The following is a 10,259-nucleotide window of genomic DNA, read 5'->3' on the forward strand; positions in this document are numbered from 1 at the left end:
CCTCACTCGTATTTCCCAACATTCCCTCTATTGCCACTTCTCTATGGCTAGATCACGACACACAAGGACATAAAGATATGCCAGATCATACACGGTAGTCATCTCGCGGGTTCAAAAGTGGCATAACGCATTAAGATCTTCGGTCCCTTGCGAGTGCTCAGGTTGTCGTTGATCACAACATCACGAATCCCTTGCTAGGCCGTTACTACAAGATCAGGAAACAGTGACGGCATCAAACTAGCTGCAGTCTATAATGTCCTACTCCATAGTTTCTGGCACAGTCTCCCTTGCGTTTGTCTGTCGTTGGGCGGCTCATTGGTGATGCCTACTACGTAGTGTACTGTTTGTCTGTCATGTCAAATCTGGTTTCTACTATATGCTCCCCTCTGAGCATGCAGGCTCCATAGAGTAACGCAACGGCAAATGCACCGCCGTATCTGGTCCAAAAGAGATACTTTGACACCACCATTTACCCAACATATTCCATATTACTACGAAAGTAGCGACACAGTTTCCTACTGCCTGTTTTTCAACCAACTCCTCACATTGTTAACAGGGAGCAAAAGCTAGAATCAAGGTCACTAAATGCAAGGAGCCGTGCCCTTAATGTATTGGACTATCGATATATCGTTTTTTCTTTTTGTACAATAGACGATCAAGCAATTTCCGTAGCCATTTAGTAGTAGTAGTAGTAGTAGTAGTAGTGGTGGTGGTGGTGGTGGTGCCTACGGGCGCAGCCTTTGATTCCAACTACAACTCAGGTATCCAAAACTCAAATATGAGCTATCATTAGTACTTAGTCTATACAGCAACAAGACTATGCACTTCAATTTAACCACAAGAAATGATATACAAAGATTTCCACAACTAAACATACCGAGCAGTGCTGCTTTCCAGTCAGAGAAATATTGTGCCATCACCCACCGCCAAATGTTCCAGAATTCCAGATAAATTTTTGGGGACTGTATGGTTTCCAAAAGCCGCAAAATCCGAGCTTTTTTCATCGAGGTCGACTAGGTTCTGCCGCTTTAGGCGGTCCGTAGAGCGGTCTAAGATAATACTGCCACTTATCCTACCAGGCTACTCCTGAGGCCACAAGGCCCCCAGTATACTACTACCACCGCCAATCTGAAGTGTTTCCCAACCAGATTTCTCAGGATTGTTTGTTACTAGAAATCCGCTTAAGTCCGGTGTTTCCTTGCGAGGCTTACTAGTTTCTGCCATCTTGGGCAGTCTGTCGAGCGGTAAGACGTCTTTTTGGCTGAAGGAAGAAAAGAATATAACTACGAAGGTCTGGCTGGGTACCGTGTAGTTACAGAGTAGACTACGACCAGTTTGCCTTGCTCTACTGTAATCATCTTGATGATTGCGCAAGCGTTTCTGGTATATGAATACTCATCCATTAAATTCTATCCTACTTTCCCTCCTCTTCTATTCTTCACTATTCTGCTTTTTACTCTCACTATCCTCACTCACCAATTAGCCTGTCAGATCCTCCTCCTTGGAATTTGTATACGCTCTTCTCTACTGAAATTTGTTTCTTCGTCTTACCTCACAGCAAAGCAGCTAATCAGAGCTTGAAATTCGAGACATCATCGATGAGCACGACATGAGCAATGTATCTTTAGGATCTGTCTCTAAACAGGTCTTCAACACCTGGTCGAGAATCGACGCCAGCTCTGTGACTCAGTCGGGCGCATACTTTCCAAAAATCGAGACATTTATTTTCAAACTTGCTATACAAGAGCAGAACGTGACTGGCAGGCCAATTGAGCGAGAGATCTCGGATTCGGCATTGAGAAGCGTCCTGCCCTATGGAGATGACCCTCCAACTGTGCAAGGCCCTTCAGTCACGCTGGAGCCCTACCATTAAGTAGGTAGAGAACCGGTGTTGCCTAAGAAAGACGTTATTCTCTGGCCAGAGCTGCTCTTGCGCATTGCTGAAGATATCTATGAGTATGACGGATTTCGCCCGATCAGATTGACACTATGCAATAATTCCTTGATATGTTAGGCCCCCGCCTGGATTGATGTTCCTGATCAGTTTATTTCTCACGGGGTCGTAACTGGGAGAAGGGAAATAAGACGAGCAGTTCTCAGTCGAATCGAAAAGTAAAATTCGACGATCAAATCACGATAATTCGAAGATCACCTCTTTGTTCCGTTTTGATATGATGCTTACCATAATATACTAAGCAAATCTGACCTTAAAAGTATAATTCTCTCTTCAATCAGGTGCATTGTAGAATAATCTAGTAGATTGTTTTGCAATGACCTTGGCTGCAGCTGGTGATATAGTAGGATATGTTTCATTGCCTGAGGCCACAACACCAACTTCCCTAATATATTGCCGTAATTGACCGCCCTGATATCGCAGCGATCTCCGCCTCAAGCAATGCGTCGCCAATGATTTCTCTTTAGCTAGCATCAACGGTCCTTTGAGCCATTTATTTTCTACTTTCTTATTCCTTTTCTAGACCGCTGCAAATTCAGTCGTTATCCCGCCGTACTCTTCCAACCGAGCATTCTCTCACGCGCATCGCGCCACCTGCGCGCATCCAACTCGAGCTTAATTCGCTTGTAAAGAGCAGTTGCTCTTTGAACACCAAAATGCCTAAATATAAGTCTCCTCCTCACCTGCCAATGAACCCTTGATACTGACAGCCAAATTACTCTTCTGTAGGACACCCCCAAGCCCCTCTCCATACACCTGCGGACTTGTCCATCGCGCATGCAATTCCTTCCATCCTCCTATCTAGCCATCATCTCCGGAGTCACATTCCCACTGACCAATGTCTTTCACCGAATACAGGCGACTACTGCGATGTATACCTCACGCACGACTCGATGAGTGTGCGCAAGGCGCACAACGCCGGACGTAACCACCTCAGAAACGTTCTGGAATACTACCAACGTACGGCGGCCCCATTCCATCCCCGACCACCTCAAAGGCGTGCTGCTAACGCGACTTCAGAGATCGGACAAGAGAAGGCCCAATCGGTCATTGATTCCATCACGTCGTCCTATGCCGCCGAAGGCCAGGCTGTCCCGAACCCCGCGATGGCTCCCCCGGGGGCTTACCCTCCTCCATTTGGCTTCCCCGGTATGTCACGCATCGCCACCTTTTACATGCAAACTTCTGCGTCCATCAACAATGCCAGTGAACCACAAGCTAACTCCCTCTCCTCAGGCCGACCAGGTCAACTCCCTCCACCTCCCTTCGGAATGCCTCCTCTGGGCGCAGCACCCGGTGCGCCGGGCATGCCTCCTCGTACGTTCCACTCATCCCCTCAGACATAACAAATCAGCCCCTCTAACAGAACTATCCCCATGAACAGCCCCAGGAGCAAGAGGTCTCCCATTCCCACCTCCCTTCCCCGCTCCAGCTGGCGGCGCCCCTCCTGCCGGTCTCCCTCCTCTCCCCAACATGCCCCCAGGCGCCCAAGGCTTCCCTCCTCCGCCTGGCGGATTCCCTCCCAACTTCCCGACTCCTCCCCCCGGCGCTGCTGCCGGCTTCCCTCCGATTCCTCCTCCAGGCCAAGCTCCCGCAGGATACAGCCCCAGTCCTACACCCGGTATAGTCGGACCGCCAGGACAAGATGGTGGCTATGCACCACCTCCCGGTATGGGCGCCGGTCTGCCTGGTCCGCCTCCGGGATTGGGCGACAAACGGTGATGGTATCTTATTTCATGTGTATCTGTATCATGTGTTGCTTGATTGATTTACTACGGGGGTTTCTTATTTTCCTTTTTTCTATCTTTCAATTTGTCTGTCTAGATTCTGCTTCCCTACATTTTTTCCCCAAGTGATTCCATACCAGCGTTCTATCTATGGGGATTCGGTTATGCAATATTTCTTTCTTTTGTTTGAATTGAAAGAAAGAAAAAGTTGGTAAACAACAAAATATGAATAAAAGGATTTATTGGATGGATGGATGTTCTCTAGTAACTTGGTCGCGGTGCGGATGTGAGTAGTTGAGTTGCATTCGGTGATGTTTTCCAGGAATCTAGGTCTGCAAAGGAATCTTAGGTGTGGTGTACTACGTAGGCCTAGTAAAGTAGTAATATTTACATGCTACAATATACTCGCACTGTATATCTTCAAGACCATGCGTCAATGCAACTCAGGCATAGCATTATGATTTCTTTCCATACACGATGAAATCACAAAAATAATACAGGGATATCGGATCAGACAAGTAGACAGACCCCCTGCCAGATAATATAAAAAAAAAAAGGAACACTTCACGTAGTCCACACAAAACCCAAGTACCGATCTCCAGATCCAGTATTTCAGAACGCCAGCGGTGAAAATAAATCGAGAGAGAGAGGAAAAAAGGAGGAAGGAAATGAAAGGTGGATTGCCTTGGTAAGGCTTCGGATGAGAGCCAGAGGGATTGGGAGAGAAAAGAAGGAAAGAAGAAATTTTCCTGTATATCATAGTATACGACAAGGAATGGTAGCCAAAAGCATATAGGCAAGCAAATGGGAAGAGTCGCAGAACAAAAGCAAAAAATAACGCACATAGCGCGGGGGGGAGGATGCAGTCAGTGGAAAGCTAGAAGAGGGCCCGAAGAATCAACCCATGCCCGCACTAAGCCATAACTTCATCTCAAGCAAGGCTAGAATAGAAAGCAATCATATTAAGTCTTTCAGTGGTCGTAACCTGCTCCCCTTTGCCATGGGCTCGGGTTGTTTTGTTGCCGGTATGCATGAGGATTTTGGAAGGGGGAGCTGTTGTAGTTCCGTGGTACAGGAGACGGTGAACGCCCGAAATTAGCATCGTAGGCAGGAGGGCCATTGCGGGCCGAGTTGTCGCTGGGGAACAGCGGCAAAGACGGGTCAACAGGGGAAACTGGGGAATGACGAGCTGTCTGGTGTGTTGTGGCATCAGGGGCTTCGAGATTCTGGCGGCTAACACTGGCACCGTTTCCGCTCGAGAAGGAGGTATTGTCATCCTCAAACGGACTGGATTGGTACGGTGACCCTTTCATGTCCCCCCGGGCGGTAGCGCCCAGAGCATCCAGTTCGGTCGTCAACTGACCCCCGTTCTTGATGAAGGAACCCCGGTCGTCTCTCATGGGCTGGTAACGCGTGTCGGGGTTCTTGGATACGATGGCATAGACAGATGCGATCAAGACCAGAATCAACAACACCAGAGCAAACACAGCGTTGATTACGAAGAAGACAACACCCATGACACCAGTGACGATTCCAGGTTGGTTGAACACATCCGAGAAGAATAGCAGGAAAATGGTGTTGAGGAAGTTGATGGCGGCAATCGAGATGTTGTAGATGTTGGTCTTCTTGTCCATCCACGGCCGGAGGACGCTGACAGCAATGAGCATACCAGCCTCAATGATGACGAGGGCGATGGTCTGCACAACCGGAGCTGGCTGACTCAATCCAATGAACAGGCCCTTGATCAGAACGTAGCCGAAAAAGGGCACAATGAAGTAGTATGCAGTTGCGCGATACTGCACGTACAAGAAGCCCCACTTATTCAAGCAGGTAGGATCAGAGTAGAGGATATAAGCTGGGTTCTTGTGCATAATGACAGATCGCTTGGCCAGACGCAACACCTTCAATGCTGCCCAACCCAGCGCTGCAACAACCGAAAGGAACATGATCACAGCAAGAACCACCTCCGCAGCTGAGTCTACTCGAGTGAATTCCCACAGACAGAGTACACACATTTGGGGGAAGCCAATTAGCGTGAGTCGGAACAAGATTCCGCGTGCGACAACCTTCCATCCGTTACGGAACTCCTGGAATTTGTCTCCCTTCATCTTGCCGTTCTTCGCAAGGACCTCACAGCCAACCTTGAAAACAGCGACCAGGGCCATCACCAGCGCAACGAATACAACGAAGAAGATAAGACCGGTCAGGAAAATATTGGTGCTTTCGATTCCAGCCTTGAAACCAACACGCTCGATACCACGAACAATGACGCTGGAATCCGTGGCGGTCTGGGTACTGGCATCCGCACGTTTCTGCCAATGCTTGAAATACCCAGCAGCCTTCCTGACAATGGGTTCATTGTCAAGGGAACGCTTGCGTCTGTACAGTTGGACCGACGTGGTGGACAGGTCCGAAAGAAGGGTCGAAGCCGTCCCTCCAGTCGAGCGCTGATACCATGTACAGATGGTTTCCAGGAAGCCCACATGGATAATACCCATACTCCACTGGAAATTCTGGGTCCAGGACTCCACGATCGGAGGCATTCCGACGGACGTCATACCAATCATCGCTTGAGACTGCATGAAACCGAAGAGGGATAGCGCATTAGCCGCAACGTGAGCCGCGGTGTTCGAATGACCCAATCCAGAGGTGATAGCCGAAGCAGCCAGACCGAGCCCGGAGATAACGGCTGTAGTCCAGCCGACGCCCTTTTGATAGACGGTCTTGCCGTTGGATAGGGCTGCCTCCACACAGGTGATGGCTTCACCGGTCGTGGTAGAGTTGATATAGATGCGCACGTTGGCATCAAGATCCGGGACGGTGTATGCAATATCTAAGCGCGGGCTGTCAGTGACCTAGGGCTTACTTGAAAGGGGCCGCCGATGACGGAGATCACTTACTCGGGATAGAATTGACCACGGACTCAGGCAGGGTAATGACGGCTTTCGGAACATCGATCGTGCCTGCATTCATGGGACAGAGTCCAGTAAGATCCATCTCACAGGGGTCCAGAGTCTTGGTCAACAGCTGGAGACCGTAGGCCTCGAGCACGAGCTCTGCAGTGACCTTTCCAGAAATTGCAGACACTCCATCGAAGCTGAAGGTGAGCGAGCGGTTGCCGGGTGTGAATGTAACACTGAAGTAAGTGGCCGTGAAATTCGAACTGTCCTGGCAGATACTAAGGGCATTGGATTCGATGAGCTTGACAGCGGCCGCCTGCGGGGAGTTGAGCAGGACGACCAGAAGGCCGATGAACATGGATATTAATCGCATATCGGCGAGCTATGTGGCCGACAACTTGTCGTTTCGTAGAAAAATAACGAGGGCGCCCGTCGACCAGTGTGGGAGTCGTGGGGATAAAAAATCGAGGTGATCGAACAATAAGGTGGTACTCCAGAGCACCAGCTTGGCGCGGCCGGATGCGGTCGTATAGGAAGTCGGCGGAAGCTGTAGTCTTGCCTTGGGAGGAGGGAGTGGTTCCGCAGTAGAAAATCGCGGAGGGTAGGATCGCAGGAAGAGTCGGATAGGGTAGTATGTAAGGATTATCGCTCGATGGGGGGGTGGGATCCTGTTGCGGTTACGGTTCACCACGTCATTGGTAGCCCAGGGCGCTTGCTTTCCGAATACTTGGAACAAAAAGAGCGGATGAAACGGGTAAGTCTGGTTGAAAGAACGATTGCATCAAAAGAATGCGATATATAAAATGAGTGTCAAGTGGTAGTAGTATAAAGAGTCAAGAGAGTGTCGTAGTTGGAAGTCGAAGTAACAACAAAAGCGAGCGTGGGTTGGCGACACACAGTATGGCCGGGGGGTGGTGGTTGTTAAGTTGAAGAACGACACACGGGGAAGGGGACTGGAGGACGAATGGGATATAAGATGGTTGCCTGAGTCTCTCCCTAAAAAGCGGGAAAGGGAGGAAAAGAGGGGAGAGGTGTTTCGCACCCTCTGGAGACGGAGGAGGCAGGGTCGAATTGGCGGAAAGAGAGGGATGCAACGAGAGGAAGAAAAAGAAGAAGAACAAGAAGCCAGACAAGAGGGAAAGAGAAAGGAACGAAAGAAGAGAAACCGACCAACGTCCTACAACAAGTCACAGCGTTGGACGTGTGTGTATTATTTTCCTCAGGGGATTTCAGCTTTCGGGGTCGCAGGAGAGACGGCCGGGAATGGAATGCTTTGGTGAAACTGCTTGGGATCCTCCACTACGCTGACTCAGCTCGGGGGCGGTCCTCAATCACGCCAATCACAAGATACAATGAAACTCTGTCACGGGAAAGTGGAGTCGAACCACCGCCGGGCGGAGAATGTACGATACCGTATCAGGTCGGTATTTGATGGATGGGGATGGAGAGGAAGTAAGTCAGTAACTAAGTACCTTTCAAGCACGCAGGAACAACAATAATATCCAGGAACAATAGCCAAGACAATAAGAATGGTTGACAGATGAGAATGGCCAGTAAGTTAATCTCAGTTTGGTCCAATCAATGATGCGCTTCAATGAAACTCTCCCAGATTTCTTCTGACTGAAAGATCACACGGTTCACAGGAGATCAGAAAGCATGAAAAGTGCAGGTCACTCATCCTGCTCAGCTGCCGACCCTTCATAGGAGGTACTTCATATACTATGCTTATCCCGCTGCCGCTACCACACCTGGAATGATCGGACTCATGTCTACCTAACTAATTAACTAACTGCTGCTCTGCAGCAATCTGTCGCTACCAAGTTGAAGTCATCCCCCCATTATTTGCCTTTTTCCTGCCCCAAGACCCAAGGCTCACCTGCTGTCCGACTCCAGTGGGTGCACGCGCGTCCCTCAGGGGGTTGGGTCTGGCCAAATGCGGATGCCTACTTATGCTTTCCTTTACCCGCCGGGCCGCACTCTGATTTGTCTAGCAGCGGCGGGCCAGAGCAAATTTTATGGCGCCTGGGGATGCAAAAACGGCTGGCAATCATGGATGGTTCCATCTTCCTACGGCATTACGAAATTATCATCCTCCGTGCTTGCTCTGTGGGGTGTAACCTGCAGCCTCGCAGAGGTTAAAATTCAAGGTCAGTGGATCTGATGTCTGCCGCTGTTCGTCGTGATCGCAATGCCGTGGATATCAACTAGAACACAGTCCATCTGATGTCTGTCCAAGAAGATCTACATCAACACCCGCTCTCTGGTCTGGTCTTACTACCACTTTACCCCAGCGGTAATTCATCCACGCACCTACAAAGTACTCTGTAGCTGATGTCAAAGAAAAGACGTTTTGTCGTGCTTTCTTTTGCCCCTCCTGCTTCATTTCCTTTTGCTTATTCCCCGCTCACCGCCTGGATCGGAATTCATCGATGCTATTAATAACTTTGCCTTCCCACGAGTTGTTGCGACGACCCAATGATACGCACTACTGCAACTGAAACGTCGTGGTGCGTACTCCATCCAGCGCAAGCACAAGGGACAATGCAACGTAGAAAGAAGATGAAGAAGAATAACTTCAATGGCCGTCATTTAGAACGACAGCATCATTCTCTCTGTACCCCGTACATATGAGATGTCAGGTCGTTTATCGATCAACTGGAACTGTCAAATCTCGCAGCAGAGGTTATCTTCCGACCGGTCTATTTGTGTTTCAACCGTGGACCTGGACCCTGTGCCTGAACCCCGTGTGTAACGCGGTAACATTAACCAACCAACCTGGGCTTGCTGAGTAATTACCCTGTCGTCAATCTGTTAAGGCGCGTGGAAATTTCGATCCTGTCGCATGTCAGATGCAGATAACCTGCCTCAATAGGACAGAGAAACGGCAGAGAGTTGGGTCATTGCTCATGCGTGGTTTTACTTTGGAACCGTGTTAATAACTGTTGATCTGGCAGATCAACGGAATAGGACAGCGGATCGTACTCGTAATGTATGTCTCTTTTCTGATTGACATGGTGTTAGTTAGTGCCTGCGGTAGGGCGCCCCAGAGGGCGTTCCCAGAATGCCACTAACAGCAAGCCTGCCGTCGAGGGCTTAACTCTGGGCTGTTTCTTTTAATCTACTAGTGAATAGTTTGGCGAGGGAAAGTTGGTTTTCGTCTGCACAGCCGCCTCCTTGCCCAATCTTCCAGAAACCAAACTATCTACCACTCACTTGCTGAGATATCCACCTTTTTCCGATTTAATTTACTGCAAACCAATCCTCTTTCTTGCAGGTCGAGACAAATATTTCACTGTGGTTTCCAGGTCTCGTCCTTCCCTTATTACACTGATATATACCTGCTACCACTTGTCTCAGAGGACCTTTTCCAGAGACACACGGACATCGTAGTGAAGATGCCACCGCATCCCGCATCCCTGATCAACCCCCAAGCGAAAAAGAGCAGATCATCAGACTTTGCCCGTCCGTGACTTGCACATCATGACGTCCGTCCCCATTGATCATCTTCTTTCTCCTCCCAACCCCGTGCATTTTCCCCCTCTCCCCTTCCAACTATGATCGGTGGGCGGAGAAAATTTACAACAACAATGTAATTCTCGCTTGTCATTTCTTCTTCCTTCAGACCCATCAAAGGAAAGCACACCGTAGTATCGGATCATCCAACCAGCCAGCCAGCCA

General features: G+C 49.4%; 4 protein-coding genes across 4 annotated transcripts; 2 read left to right on the forward strand and 2 right to left on the reverse strand.

Annotated features, from left to right (window-relative positions):
* Positions 1–1,133: 1,133 nt before the first annotated feature.
* On the forward strand, positions 1,134–2,206 carry ASPBRDRAFT_39793 (uncharacterized protein). Its single transcript, XM_067624217.1, has one exon. It carries the CDS (start codon positions 1,610–1,612, stop codon positions 1,871–1,873), a length of 264 nt encoding a protein of 87 aa, XP_067481868.1. The 5' UTR covers positions 1,134–1,609; the 3' UTR covers positions 1,874–2,206.
* Positions 2,207–2,568: 362 nt separating this feature from the next.
* ASPBRDRAFT_39795 (putative U1 snRNP complex component Yhc1) lies at positions 2,569–3,736 on the forward strand. Its single transcript, XM_067624218.1, has 5 exons — positions 2,569–2,620; positions 2,674–2,914; positions 2,975–3,103; positions 3,191–3,271; positions 3,339–3,736. Exons 2-5 carry the CDS (start codon positions 2,848–2,850, stop codon positions 3,674–3,676), a joined length of 615 nt encoding a protein of 204 aa, XP_067481869.1. The 5' UTR covers positions 2,569–2,620; positions 2,674–2,847; the 3' UTR covers positions 3,677–3,736.
* A 159-nt stretch (positions 3,737–3,895) lies between these two features.
* On the reverse strand, positions 3,896–4,547 carry ASPBRDRAFT_455844 (uncharacterized protein). Its single transcript, XM_067625446.1, has one exon. The coding sequence runs from the start codon at positions 4,439–4,441 to the stop codon at positions 4,115–4,117; it is 327 nt and encodes a 108-aa protein (XP_067481870.1). The 5' UTR covers positions 4,442–4,547; the 3' UTR covers positions 3,896–4,114.
* A 105-nt stretch (positions 4,548–4,652) lies between these two features.
* Positions 4,653–6,954, reverse strand: ASPBRDRAFT_119570 (transient receptor potential ion channel family protein; the record flags this gene model as incomplete). Its single annotated transcript, XM_067617266.1, has 2 exons — positions 4,653–6,514; positions 6,582–6,954. 2 exons carry the CDS (start codon positions 6,952–6,954, stop codon positions 4,653–4,655), a joined length of 2,235 nt encoding a protein of 744 aa, XP_067481871.1.
* Between the last annotated feature and the right edge of the window lie 3,305 nt (positions 6,955–10,259).

Source organism: Aspergillus brasiliensis, assembly GCF_001889945.1.
Source record: "Aspergillus brasiliensis CBS 101740 unplaced genomic scaffold ASPBRscaffold_3, whole genome shotgun sequence".
Taxonomy (NCBI): domain Eukaryota; kingdom Fungi; phylum Ascomycota; class Eurotiomycetes; order Eurotiales; family Aspergillaceae; genus Aspergillus; species Aspergillus brasiliensis.